The sequence below is a fragment of the Marmota marmota genome, unplaced genomic scaffold, assembly GCF_001458135.2.
Source record: "Marmota marmota marmota unplaced genomic scaffold, marMar, whole genome shotgun sequence".
NCBI classification, from domain to species: domain Eukaryota; kingdom Metazoa; phylum Chordata; class Mammalia; order Rodentia; family Sciuridae; genus Marmota; species Marmota marmota.
In genome coordinates, this window is record NW_026000229.1 from 20463206 (window position 1) to 20477840 (window position 14635).

At 44.7% G+C, this 14635-nt stretch overlaps 1 protein-coding gene across 2 annotated transcripts in view; it reads left to right on the forward strand.

The window, feature by feature from the left end:
• The window catches only part of Anxa2 (annexin A2), a 41968-nt gene extending 34038 nt beyond the window's left edge, over positions 1–7930 (forward strand). For both annotated transcript variants that reach the window (XM_048793654.1, XM_015480597.2), the window contains 7 exons: positions 1038–1117; positions 2418–2477; positions 4072–4165; positions 4737–4832; positions 5309–5367; positions 6450–6572; positions 7577–7930. In XM_048793654.1, coding sequence (XP_048649611.1) covers positions 1038–1117; positions 2418–2477; positions 4072–4165; positions 4737–4832; positions 5309–5367; positions 6450–6572; positions 7577–7636 — 572 coding nt within the window. In that variant the 3' untranslated portion in view covers positions 7637–7930. The remainder of the gene's footprint in view (positions 1–1037; positions 1118–2417; positions 2478–4071; positions 4166–4736; positions 4833–5308; positions 5368–6449; positions 6573–7576) is intronic.
• The last annotated feature ends 6705 nt before the right edge of the window (positions 7931–14635 follow it).

Sequence of the window (14635 nt, forward strand, 5' to 3'; positions counted from 1 at the left end):
TTTTTTTTTTTGTTTGTAGCTGTAGATGGACAGCATGCCTTTATTTTAATTGCTGTTTTTTGTATAGAGCGCTAAGGATCAAACCCAATGCCTCACCCATGCTAGGCAAGCACTCTGCCACTGAGCCCCAGTCCCAGCCCAACTGTTTTGTTTTGTTTTAAAATATTTTTAGTTGTAGGTGGACACAATACTTTTTTATTTATTTTTATGTGGTGCTGAGGATCGAACCCAGTGTCTCACATGTGTTAGGCAAGCACTGTACCACTGAACCACAACCTCAGCCTCCTGTATTGATTATTACATTTTACTAGAACTTTTGCAAAAGGATAAATAGGAGGGAAAGGGTAGAAAAAAATTATTTCTAAAAAAGATCTGATAGGGAGAAGAAAGTACTATATACATATGTCATGTATTGAGTACTATCTATTCTGTGCTCAAAAGGCTACCAGCTCTGGACGATGGATCACTCACGACTTACTGCAAGAGACCCATGAACCTCATAGCAATCTGGGAGGCAGTGTGTAAATTAAACAACACAGCCTACCTTGCTACTGTATTTCAGTATGGGTACTATTTTGAATAATGAAATAAATCTATTTAAAAGTATTATTTGATTTTTACTGGTTTTTGCCATGGTGCATTTTCTCAATTCATGGATAATAAAGTACAAGGGTGTGAACGTGTGTATGTTGCCCTACAAATGTTTTGTTGTTTGAAAATGAGTATTCGTAATTGAGACGGTTGAGAGCCAGTATTTTAACTATAAAAGAGTTCCCTGATCAAAGTGAGTGCCGAGGAACCCTGGCTTGCTTTAGACCTGTTTATCCCTTGTCCCTGGTGACTCCAGCTCTGATGTTATGGGGGCCAATATCATTCTTGAGAGTGTGCCCCCAGTTTGGGTTTCAGAAGCACAGGCGCCTCCTGCCGACACAGCTGTTCCTGCTTTTGAGGCTTAGTCGCTGTGGGGGGTTATTGGGGTGGGTGGCTGATTGGCTGTGTAGGCAGAAAGCATCACACTAGATGTGTTGTTTTCCAAGTGTACAAGACTGATCTGGAGAAGGACATTGTCTCCGACACTTCTGGTGACTTCCGCAAGCTGATGGTTGCCCTCGCAAAGGTGGGTTTCTGGGTTTATTTGACCGGCCTTGCTTCCTCCCAAGGCAAGTCACATACCTCATTTTATACTTGAGAACAAATTAACTAAATCCTCTGTGCCTGCATCAGAAATTCTGCTGCATTTCCGACAGTGGGTTTGCACCGTCGCTGCCGAGTTGTCATTTTTGGATAATAGGATTTCTTATCCTGAGAAACCGCGTGGACAACTGGACTTTGGGGGCCAGAGGAGGAATAGGCAGTTCTCAAGTTCTGGCCTGGATTTATGTGCCAAGTGTCTCCATGTGACTTAGGGAAGGTCACTTTGCCTCTATCTGTGGCCGCACAGGACTCATTGGGAAGTGACCCTCTGTATCTCTCACTTCCCACTTCTTAATGAGAGCATTTGTCCCTGCAGTCCTTTGTCTGGGGTGGGGCTCTCTTTGTGGAACTGATTGCTAATGATGACACATTAACATGGATGAAAGGTGCTTCCCCTGTGACTATTAAGTTCTTGCCCTGTGCCACTTAATGCCTGCGTCAGGGGAGAAGGAAATTCTGTTCTCTGGGAACCCTGATGGCAAATGACTGATCAGCGTGCTACACCCTGGCCCACTCCCATCTCTATTATTACGACAACTCCCCTGCTCTCTTCATCTGCCACCAGCCTGTGCACTGCTACCCTCAGATCATTATGAAATTCACTTTCACATTTTATCCCCTGATCAGAACCTGTTTCTGTTGCATCAAATTCAGACTCCCAGCTGCCCTCACCCTGGGCCTCTCCGCCTCCGTCCTCGTCACTGGGATTCTCTCTAACTCTGCTCTGTCCCCACCTGTGCTGCCCCTCTTATGGGGAATGGCTTCCCGCCTCCTTTCACTCGTCACTCAGGGTTCAGCCTTAGCCACACCCCATTATCCCCAGACCTGCTGACTCTGCTTTCTGAAGAGTTCTCCTTTCTTTTGCATTTCTGGTCATCTGAGTGCCCAAGAGTATTGTCTTACCCTGTGTTCCATACTTCATTCTCCATCCGATTGCAAGGTCCCTGAAGGAAAGAATTAAATGTCTTCAGCTCTTCTTGGGGGAGGCGGATCCTGTAAGGTGCACAGCCAGGCCTGGGTTCTGAGGGGGCCGAGGATGGTGAGGAGCGCAGACTTTTCACCTCCCTGGACTGCCTCACCCTCCTTGGTCTTGTCTGGACTCAAAGTGAAAAGAAAAAGTATAAGTGGGTGTTCGTATAGGAAATTAAATAGTTGGGGGAAAAACAGTTTCAGTTTTAAAATACACAAAGGAATAGATTTGATGTTCTTATTTTTCCCCCTAGGGTAGAAGAGCAGAGGATGGCTCTGTCATTGATTACGAACTGATCGACCAAGATGCCCGGGTAAGTACCAAGCTCTATGGTTTAAATTCGTATTTTTTTTATAAATCTCTGGAGAGTCTGTATAATCATCTGTTTTCTGTGTAACTGATTATCTCAAAACTTAGGGATGTGAAACAACAAACAGTTATTATCTCTCAGTTTCCTTGGGTTAGGAATTGGGGAGTGGCTTGGCCAGGTGGCTTAGGCTCAGGGTCTCTTGTGAAGTTGCAGATGAAATGTTGGCCACGGCTGTGATTGCCGGGGGGTCTCACAGGCTCAGAGGGATCTCTTCTTAGACTGCCCGCCCTTGTGGTTATTGGCAGGAGGCCTTAGCATCTCCCCACTGGGCTCTCTCCAGGGTTGCTCGAGTGTCCTCACAACATGCAGCTGGCTTTCTCCTGAGTGAGTGATCCAAGAGCCAGGAGGAAGCCCCAGTGCCTTTGATAACCCAGTCTCAGGAGTCACACACTGTCCCTCTGTCATAGTTTTTTCATTAAAAGTAAGTTCCTGAGTCTAGCTTACAGTCACTAGGTGGAGAATTTGCTTCCACCTGTGGAAGAGAGGAACTTGAAAGAATCTGTGGCCATGTTTTAAACCCACAGCAGTCTGAGAATGAGAGTTTCTCCTTCACTTTCTGAGGGGATTATTTTTTAGGATGTATTTCCTTTAATGCTGGTATTAATTAGCAGATCACTAGTTGACTCACTCACCCTCATTCAGGCTTTGCTTGTCTGGAAGCACCAGCTTCTGCCGGGTGGGATGTGGCCGTGCACACCAACAGAGTGAGCGCTTGGGGAAGCAGACGGTGGTAAAGGCACAGCCAGGGATGGGGAGGCTTTCTGCTCTGCTGTGGTGGGAGCAGAGGAGAGCTACAGAGGTCTGTCCTCTTTTCTGGCTGAAAAGAACTTTGCCATAATCACTGAGAACTATTCGTGAAGCTGATGTAGATTCCTCTAAACTGTATGCTATATCTAGAGGGTCAACTGTTAGCTCAAAGTGTGCCATAAAAGTTATAGAAAAAAATTTAATTTGAATTCATTTTAGTTTTAAAATTCAGAATATGCTGGGTAGCATATTTAGCAAGAGGTGGAGAGGGGTTTTAAATCAGTAATAGAAATTGGGTTTTGCAGATGATGGAGAATCAATGAATGAGTCTCTCTCCGTATAGAAGCCTTTCTTCCTCACCTTCAGCTATTCTTACCTTTACTTATGGCCCTTAAATTTTCCTGGAAGCTGAAAAATGAGATTGGAATGGCTCCTTTTCTGCTCCATTATTTACTGAGTTTCTTGGATGGGGCTGCCTTCTTTTAGTAGAATCTCTCAGTCCCTCTTAATATGAAAAGCTCTCAGCCTTTCCCTTCATGTTCAAGGAAGGAGACGTGTACAGCACCAACCTCATGAACAATCTGCATTCTTACTTTGTGTCTGTCTGTGCCTAATGAAGATGGCTATAAGACTCTTGACCTAAATGATACATTTTTGGTCAAGTCTGTAAGGGCACCCTTTCTCATTTGGCATTTTGAACGTGCAGCTCTTTGGATATTTTTACATGACATTTCTCTTGACCTTTTTTTGGATCATATAGTTAACTTTTCCTTGTTGGCTTTGCTTGTAGGATCTCTATGATGCTGGAGTGAAGAGGAAAGGAACCGATGTTCCCAAGTGGATCAGCATCATGACTGAGCGGAGTGTGTGCCATCTCCAGAAAGGTGGGTGCTGTGCTGAGGAGGTCTTGTCACCCTAGGGCTCTGAGCTGGGCTGGGTGGTGTCCATCCTGGGGCTCAGGTCTGCAAGAATAAGACTCACTCTCTGCTTGGCCCTCCCATAGGCTCTCTGGTTTTCTTTCACCAAATCCATTTGCCTTTCTCTGTCATTCTGGAGCCTTCTCTCTCCCAAATGTCATCATATTTGGCACTGAGTTTGCTTCTCTTCCTTGTTTGAGGAACATTTTATCTTGACATATTTGTTGAAACAAGGGCTTGGCTGGGTGCTTTGTATTCTTTCTCAAGGCTTCCAGATAGAAAGGGTTCCACTCACAGGAGATGGACATGCTACAATCTGTGACCTGGGTCATGCCATTCGGGACAGGTGCATGACCTGCTGCTCTAAAGTAGACTGGTGCAGTGCTGGCTCTGGTCCACAATGGCAACCTCTAGCTGCCCAAGACACTACCTATGATCAACCTCATTCTTTCTTTATTGTGGTGCCTAGCCATGTGGGTGACCATTGCAGCACTGACCAGTGGCTCTGACATAATGATGATTTGTGGCTTTTCTTTAGTATTTGATAGGTATAAGAGCTACAGCCCTTATGACATGTTGGAGAGCATCAAGAAGGAGGTCAAAGGAGACCTGGAAAATGCTTTCCTGAACTTGGGTAAGTTGATTGCTTAATCAACCCTAGTGGACACCAACTTTCAGTGAACAGTATGGAATCAGAAGGAATGAATGGCCATCCTCTTAACTCAAGTGGATGTGGGAAGAGTGGTGTCTAGACGTAATTTGAATAGTTTTGTAATCTTAATTCTTAAGCGTAAAGATGCAAAACTGAAGAACAGCTTCACTTGGTAGAACAGAGTTGGCAGGAAGAATAAGGCAAGAGAAGAGGGGGCTGTGGTGGAGAAATTCACATGCATGCTTGGGTTTCTGCAGCCCTCAGAGTGCCCTGGTTGAAAACCACAGCGGAGCTTAGTAGTTCAGAGGATTGCAGTTTCCCTTAACCTTTTGCATCCTGCAGCCCACATCTGCTGCATCAGGTCATTTCTGGTTGGTGCCCTGGGGTCAGGGCATCATTTCCTCCTGGAGAAGGTGAGATGAGCACTGTACCTCTGATGCCCTTTCTTTTCTCCACAGTTCAGTGCATTCAGAACAAGCCCCTGTACTTTGCTGATCGGCTGTACGACTCCATGAAGGTAAGGGCAACTGGCCAAGAAGCCCATGTTCCCATGTGATTCTTATTTTATGCCCTAAACTAAATCTCCTTGACTGGTGGATGGAGGGAGGGACCTCAGTGTCTGGAAGCAAGAACACACTAGTCAGCTCTGGTTACATTTGACAGGTGAGAAAAGCACAAGTCCTTCTTCTCTGAACTACTTGAACATGTGTTTGGGTTCAGGGAGAAAATAAGTGCCCCTGGAGGGAAGAAGTGCTAAGGGGTGGTGCTGTCTGGTTCTTGCAGGTGGTGTGGTTCAGTAATTTCCTGCTGTTACCCCCAGAGGAAAGACAGGCGAGGACAGGAGTAGTAGTGAGCACCCCCTATGCCATAGCCATTGTGCCCCTTACCTCCTTGACTGAAACCCTGCAAGGTTTATATTCTTTAAAGATGAGGGGACTGGAGCTCATGGAGCCTCAGTCTGCTTGAAGTTTTGCAGCAGATCTGCACCTGTCTGACTCCAAAGCCAGCTCTGCGAGTCTCCGTGAACTAACCATCTCTTCCCATAGACCCATCCCATTTTTCATTCCTTGGACATGCCACATGGACATGCCTCCAGGCCTTTGCTGCTTCTCCCTGGAGCACCTTCCTTGTCCATGTTGCTTCTCTGCCATTTCTACTTGAGTTCCATGTCAGATGTGACCCTTTCCTTGATGTTCTCAGCCTGAGGCTCTGGAAGTACACTCAGGGGTCCTTACTGTCTCTACCATTCGCATTGGCATAGAACCATGAGAAAGATGTGTGGCAAGTCCTCTCTAAGCCCCCGAGAGGCAGCAACCTTTTGTCATGTACATAGGGTTCAGGCTTCTTGGGCTGAGCTTTGTAAGAATAGGTGCTCCGTAGACATTTATTGAATGGATGAGTAAGGTTTGTGCTGATTAAATCTTGGTGTGTTTGGAATTCCAAGATGATCTTTGTTTCTTGAGGAAAAAGTTCCACAATTGTGTTTTCAATCTCTCAGGCAGCCTCAAGAAGCAGGAGTGTGCCAGAAAACATATTAGATGCTTTTTAAGTGATAACATTGTCGGGGGATTTAACTTGGAATATCAATTTGACTTTCAGGGCAAAGGGACTCGTGATAAGGTTCTGATTAGAATCATGGTGTCCCGCAGTGAAGTGGACATGTTGAAAATTAGGTCTGAATTCAAGAGAAAGTACGGCAAGTCCCTGTACTACTACATCCAGGTAAGGCCCCTGGTGTTAGGTTGGCCCTGCCTGGCCATCCAAAGGGCTTGGGGTCCCCAGGCAGCTAGCCAATTTTTTCTGTTTTCTAAGTCTCTGGGGAAGAAATGTTGGTCACCAAATATCAGGAATTCACTTTGAGAGGTACCCTTTATGATTTGTCCTGGATTCCGTAGAAACAGGCCAGTATTTTATATTTCCCATGTCTGTTACTCTACAATGATAATGGTGTTTATCAGGATGATCCTACAAGAGTTGGTGACATCCTGAAGAAACTCTGAACACCAATTAAAGTATTCTGTTGTATTTCTACAAGAATATTTCTTGAAAAATTGTCAGAAAATCATGACAGCATTTAGTTACTTAGAACTCCTGTCTCTTCATTCAGTTTGGTCTCTGTCCATTTTAGAGTGATGGAACATTGGTATAAAGTGATTGCATTCATAGTGGTACCACTGTGCCTAGATCAGACAAGCTTGGAAAATCTCTTTTTAAAAGATTCTGAAATTTCTAAAGGCATGTATATGGTTACTAAGGATATATTTTGAGGTGGGTTCGGTCAACCTAGGCTTCTTAGGGCATGTGTTTAAAATTGATGGACCAGTTAGATTCTTGGTAATTGTTTCCTCACCTCACTAGCACATTTCCTTGTAACTTAAGAGGCCATGACATAGCAGTGAGGAGGAAAGGTCTCCAGTTCTCTGTGGAAGGGTGGGGGAACAAGAGGCACAGAGAACTATTTTCAGGACCTCACTGCAGGCAGAGCTACGACTCTTCTCTGCCCTTGGGATTGTATTTGGAAGTCTCCCAAGCATGTTTTCCAGCCACACTCCCAGGGGGCCTGACAGAGCTGTGGCCCTCTAGTGTCTGCATGCAGGAAGAACCTGCAGAATCCTTCTTGGGTCATGGGAGAGACTCACCTGTGCTCCAGGGCTGCTTGCAGGTTTCTGTGGAGTTGGGTCTTTTTCCTGATACAGCATTTCTCTTTTCTCCATGGCCACTTGTAGCAAGACACCAAGGGCGACTACCAGAAGGCACTGCTGTACCTGTGCGGTGGAGATGACTGAAGCGCGGCAGGGTGAAGCGCCCAGAAACGGTGTCCCCTGTGCTCCCACCTAACCTTCTAGAGGATCAGCTTGCGACTAACAGACCCCTGTCTCCTCCCTGTGAAGATAATGTCTGCCTTGCCCCCGCCCCCTTACTTTAGTTGCCTAAGCGTTGCCTGGCTTTCCCACCCATCCTCTCCTTTAAGCCAAAGAAAAGAACATTCCAAGGATTTGGAAGTGAAGTCTATGATGTGAAACACTTTGCCTCTTGTGTATTGTGTCGTGAATAAACCGAGTTTTTACTTTAGAAACAAACACTTTGTTGGCCTTGCTTTCCATTTAATGGTTTAAAAATCACGCATGCTTAGGATCTTGTTGTTTAATGGGTGAGCCTGTCCCTAAAGGAAGAGGGAGAACTGGGCCGTCTGATTCAGTAGACACGATCCAGATGTGGCTCTTTAAGTATAAGTGAATTTGAATCATACAAAATTAAAAATTTAGTTCTTCTTTCATGCTATCCACATATCAAATGCCTTGTATCCACCTGTGGTGAACAGGTCATATACTGGATTTTGCCTGGGGAGAGCATTTCCATTATAACAGAACCTTCTGTAAGCAGCACTTTCTGCCCTGGAGATGGGAGGACCTGTGGAGGGAATACCCCCAAGTGACTCCTCACCTGCTCAGCTTTTTATAGGTAAATTAGGTGAAAACAAGTATCTTGGTGGCATCAAACTGGGGAGCAAATGGGGAGGTGGATTCTGCTTAGCAAATATTGTTAACATTTCTAGACATCAAAATAAATAATATCCTGCCCCCACTTCAAGAACTCAGTGCCAGTGGGTTTGGCTACAGCCTTCCTGTAAAGGGCTAGCAAGTGAATTGAGAGCACAGAAAGGAAACTAATGTCTTTGAGTGGGTGGGCTGGGAAAGATGAAGTGAGAAGGAGGCATATCAGCTGTGCCCTAAAATCTCACATGAAGTTTTAGAGCTGGGAGGAAGCTCTCCATGCGGGTTCTTAAGGTTCAGATAATGGATAATTATCATTCCTATGACTGGGACACCTTCCAAAAGGTACAGTGACCACCTAGAGGGAAGACCATGGTTACCTCTCACTGTTCTCCCCTTCCAGCCAGTGGCCTTCTCTACAGTCAGTGGTGTCTGGTATGTCCTTGCACAAATAGTCTGCATACTATGCGTGTATGTGTATATGTGTCTACCGATGCTTACGAATGTGAAGGTGCTATTTGTAAGCTGCTAACCCAGGACCCTGCAGACTTCTTTTCTGAGTACTTTTCTGAGTAGAGTAAGACTGGGGGAAGTGGTGACACCTCCCACGCCCTTCCACATCAGAGGATGCTGAGTCTACTGCTAAATCTTGGTACCTGGCTGAGGTAGAGCAAGCTCAGCAGTCTGCAGGGACTAGGCAGGTAATGGAAATATGTGAAATGGGCTAGACGGACAGAAGTGGGGAGTCTAGAGAGGTGGAGGATGCCTGCCCCACTTAAGGCATCCAAATTCAATTAAAACAACAGCAGCAACTGTGTCTCCCAAATCAAATAACTGTGAGCTGATTGGTTGGTTATTGTAACCCCTTTGGCAAACTTTGGATGGAGTGTGGCCCATGAAGTATCTCTTAGGCCACTGAGATTTTCTTCTAAAACCAGGTTATGCAAACATAAGGTGTTTTATCAAATATGACCTCCAGTGCCTGTTAGAATTGATGCCCCAGATCCAAGATGTACTCTTCCTTGTGCTTGAGGCAGAGTTCAAGGAACTGCATAGGAAGAGGACCTTTCTGTTTAACCTTAAATTCTCATGTTGAATTCAGAATGGATAGGGCCGGGAGAGGCTGTCGGAGCAATGTTACAGCATTTAGGTTTTCTTTCACCCAAACAACATGTTTCAGGCTACAAAGGAAATAGTTGAAAGAGAAGGTAAGGTGCTGTGGTGGGGGGGAAGGCTGGTCTGGTTGGCTCAGACCCTCTGTCAGGTGTGAGGGAAAATCCAAAAGGCAGGCTGCACAGGGCAGGGTCTTAGAGATCTGCTCCAAACACTCCTACTGTCTCTCCTCTGTGTGGAGCCATAGATGTCTGTCTAGTGTTTTCCAAAAATGACAGTGAGGGCACAAGGAAATTTGGTCTCATTTTCTTCTGGATTCCAGCCTGTCCTCTGTCAAGTTTTCCAAGCCATTTCTCGAAATAAAGACAACCATCTGGAGATCTGAATATTCTCCCGTCCAATTTTACTTTGCAAAGAGATGGGAAAGGGCACCAGGCAGGCTTTCACGTTTTGTGAGCTGATAATAATAAAAAGTTTGACTTTATTCTTTGAGGAATAAGACAGTGAATGTGCTTCCCAGCTGTGCAAACTTGTTACACTATGACACTGTGAACAAGAACATGACATTTCCCCCCGACCCAGGTAGGGGCTGAGCAAGGCTGTGTGCCCAATTTGACAATTCCTTCACTTCGTAGTCCACGTGTACATTTTCGCCCCTGAAGTGGTAAAGCGCACAATCTGAGCAGCCGTTTGTGATAGCCCTCTGTTGGGACCCCTGGCATGCGTCAAACAGTTTGTTAGGTATTTTTCCAGAGTTGGCTTCCCAATTAAAAAGTAAGAAGACGAATCTTATTTGGAAACTCATGGATGAACTCCTCAAGGTTCCCCACCCATTTTACTAGGCTATGGGCAAATGACTATGTATATGAATCTTCCCCTGGAGGTGAAGTTCCCCTGGTGTAAATTATTAGTAAAGATAGATAAGGCAGGGAAAACCAGGCTCCCAAAGTAGCTGCATTTAGCAAGAAAAATGATTTGAGGACAGAAATCTTTTAAATCAATTTTTAGACTCTAAATGACTCCAATCTCCAGGCTTCTCCCTGCGTTTTGACAAATGGCTTTGGCTTCTTATCCACATCAGTTTATTTGACCTCCTTTTTCCATCAACTACCAAAATGAAAACTCCACTGCAAGAGAGAGAGAGAGAAGGAGCAATTCTGAACATCCCTTAGCAATGAGGCAGAACATGCTATAGCCATCAAGTTCTAGTTGTTCATTCTATTTATTGAAAAAAGCCTGTAGCCTGATTTCTTTTATGCGAGTACATTTGAGCAAGCAAAGTTTATAGAGATGACTTATCTCATTACATTAGAAGAGTGATTTGCTATCTCAGCATCTATAAGCAATTTTAACAGACATTTCTGGATGAAGAAAAGCTTTTGTAAATATATGCGAAAGACACGATTTTATCAAGCATTAAATTGGAGGTGCCCTGGAAAAATATTACATTTGTGCATTCAATTAGCTTGATTGTGGCTGAATTTTGTCCACTGAAGGCAGCATTTCTGCAGAAAAACAGAAGCATTCCCTATGTCAGCAGGTTTCCCGAAACAGAAAAGCACACTTTCCCCCTTGCACATCCTCTTTTGCATTTGTGCTGCTCCGAGCTCTGTGCTCCTAATCAGGCCACTCAGTCCGGTTCATGATGGAGAGTGAGGAGAGAGTGAACTAGGCGCCTCTTTCTTCAGCCTTGTAGAAATCCAAACCCAACCATCCCAGTTCAAACAGCCTGCTTCCAGTCTGAAAGCTAGACAAGCTCTGGGCAAAATTGGAATGTGGTCAAGAATGGACCTAAGTCCCCCAAATGTCCCTCCTGTTATCTCTCTCTCCTTTAGGGATTGTAGGATGTTGTCTAAAATTGAGTGCAGCTGCTAGCCCATAGACCTTTCCCGGAGGTAAGTATATAGGACCCACCTTTCTTCCATCCTCGGATGAAAGCTTTGTTCTCCAGTTACTGGGATGAGAGGAGTTAGTAAGTAGAGACTGGAGGGCTGCAAGAGGGTATGGACCCCAAAGCCATAGTGAAGAGATGAGCCAGGTATACTTGCCCACCACTTAATGACAGAGACACATTCCAAGAACTGCATCACCTGGTGAGTTTGTTATGGTGTCAACATCATAGGGCACACTTACACAAACTAAGATGGCTACGATATCACTAGGTAATATAATCTATGGGACTACTGTTATGTATGTGGCCCACCACTGAACAAAATGTTAGTATGGGGTATGTGACTGTGTTTAGGATAGTCAAATTGGAACTTTTCTAGCGATAATCCACTGTAGCCCAAGGCTATTATATATTTGCTTTCAGGTAAATTTCTAAAATCAAATAGTTAAATTCAAGAAACAATAAGATTTGGGAATTGAAAAAAAAATGCTTGAAAGAAGTTTTATGTTACTATATCAGTGAGGTTGCTGGATTTCAAATTTTACCATGGATTCTTGAATTTTAGAGAATCATCTTGTCTTAAAGGGCGACAATTTGTCCTAACAGGTATGAATTCACACATGACTAGGAAGATTTGGATGGGGAATATTAAGTGCTATTTTATTTTTTGGTACCAGGGATTGAACTCAAGGACACTTAACTCCAGCCCTTTATGTTTTTCATTTTGAGACAGGGTTTTGCTAAGTTGCTGAGGCTGGCCTTCAACTTGAGATACTTCTGCCTCAACTTCCCAAGTTGCTGGAATTATAGGCATGTGCCACCATGCTGACTTTAGGAAGATTTTTTTTTTCTTTTTTTTTCTTCTGTTTTCTTTTTTGGTACCAGGGATTGAACACAGCGATAGTTAATCACTGACTCACATCTCCAGCCCTTATTTATTTATTTATTTTGAGATAGGGTCTTGTTAAGCTCTGTGTAGAGCCTTGCTAAATTGCTGAGACTGGCCTTGAACGTTCCATCCTCTTCCTTAGCCTCCCAAGTTGCTGGAATTACAGACATGTGCCACTGTGCTTAGGAAGATTTTTTTTTTCTTTTATTGACATTGGAGATTGAACCCAGGGGCACTTAACTGCTAAGCTACATCTCCAGAAACCTTGCAGTTGTCTCCTAGATGAGGATCAGCCACTCAGCACCCTGCAAGTGCCATGGTTTCCTCTGTCACCGCCCTTCTGGCTGCACATGGTCAGGCTGCTTTCTTCTTACTCCCCCTATCCCCAGTGTTTAACTCAGTGACCAGCATACAGTCAGCATGCCTACTGGGTTGATGAATAAGTCAACAAATGAGCAAATGAACAACTAAGGCAAAACATTACCTGCATTAACTCCAGACTTTAAAAATCTTTAAAAACTGGGTGCTGTGGTGCACACCTGTAATCCTACTGGCTTAGGAAGCTGAGGCAGGAGGATAGCAAGTTCAAGGTCAGTCTCAGTAACTTATCAAGACCCTAAGCAACTCAGTGAGACCCTGTCTCTAAATAAATGTAAAAAGGTCTGGGGATGTGGCTTAGTGGTTAAATGCCCCTAGGTTTAATCTCCAGTATCAAAAAAAGAAAACAATATCTTCCTAAGCATAGTGGCACATACCTGTAATTCCAGCAACTTGGGAGGCCAAGGCAGGAGGATCAAAAGTTCAAGGTCAGCCTCAGTAATTTAGCAACTTAAAGCAGGATCTTTTTTTTTCTTTGTGTATATATATATAGTTGTAGGTGGATACAATGCCTTTATTTTTATTTATTGATTTTTATGTGGTGCTGAGGATTGAACCCAATGCCTCACCCATGCTAGGGGAACACTCTACCATTGAGCCCCAGCCCCAGCCCCAGCCCCAAGCAGAATCTTTTTTGGTATTTTTTTTTTTTTAATAAGAGGAATAGGTAATCATTGAGGAAAGTTGGAAAATACAGATAAATATGAAGGAGAATACTTGCATCATTGGGAGCCCCAACTGGAACAGATCACTGATCCTGTATTTGGCAGGATGATCTGTTTGAGAAGCAGCTCGTGTTGCCTTGACAGTGAGCTCATCCGGAAAGAACCAGTGGCAGTTTTCCCTCCTCCCCTTTCCCTGCCGGGTGGCCTGGACTATAGGCAGTGATAGTTAGTCTTCCCTGGCCCTGTGGAGGAGCCAAGGTGGCTTCGGGTTTTTCAAAATCTAGTTCAGGAGGATGTAGTGCTAGGTTGTCTCAAAGGGAGAAGGCTCTGGGGTGAAAGGGAGAAGTGGTAGCCTATTCCTGGGGCAGCTGGATTTCCAGAGGTGTGCTGTCCAGGCAATGGGGAATGGTGCCTGGCCCCCATGCTGTACCCAAGTGTCCTGGCTTCTGAGAGGGAAACTGGGTGTTTGTAGGGAAACAAATACCACTTAGTGTCGAGCCCCTCTGGAAAAGCCTTAGTGACTGGGTGTGGAGAGCAGGCAGAGGAGCCCCACCCTGTGTTCAAACCTACTTCCCGGTCTCAGTCTGATTCCACACCACTTCTTTCTCTGACGACCAGAACAGCCCACGTTCCGTGACGGAGAGCTTCATTGTGTGTGTACATTCTGACCTTTTCTTTTTTGACATTCTGTGGTCTATATAACATTTGTTCCAGGTATAATCACTATTCTAGACACAGCAAGGCCTCAAAATTTAGATCTAATTCTGTGCTTTGAAGAGCCTAAATTAACCAAATATTGTACAAAAGGAGGAAACGGGTTCTTAGCAGAGAAAGCAAGGGAAACAAAATGAAGGACACACTGGATATTGCACTCCAAGCTGCTGGGAGAACAAAGAAACCACAGAAAATGGTTTCTGAGCATAGATAAAACTTGCTGGCTTTTTTGGGGGGGCAGTTGCCAGTTCTGTTTCACCAGCAGGTTTCCATGTAGCTGTCATCTGGCTGCTAACAGTAACATAAACAGGTAAAATAAGGAAGGTTCTCCTTGCTCCTGGCCTCTGGATTGTTTGTTTCTTCCCCTGGCTGAGGCATTGCTATGATTCCTGTGTTGGGGAGGCTGGGTCCCCTCTTGATTGACAGACGGTGGAGCCTTGTGGGAGGTTTTAAGGCTGGATCCCATCCCTCAATGGTTTGAGTCTCGCCATGTGATCTCTCTCCCATGCACTCTTGCCATCATGGTGCCATCCACCATGAGGTGATGCAGCCAAGGGGAATCTCTCCAGGTCCAGTGCTATACTATTTGGACTTTCAGTCTCCAAAATTGTGAGCTAAATAAACCTCTTTTCTTTATAAGT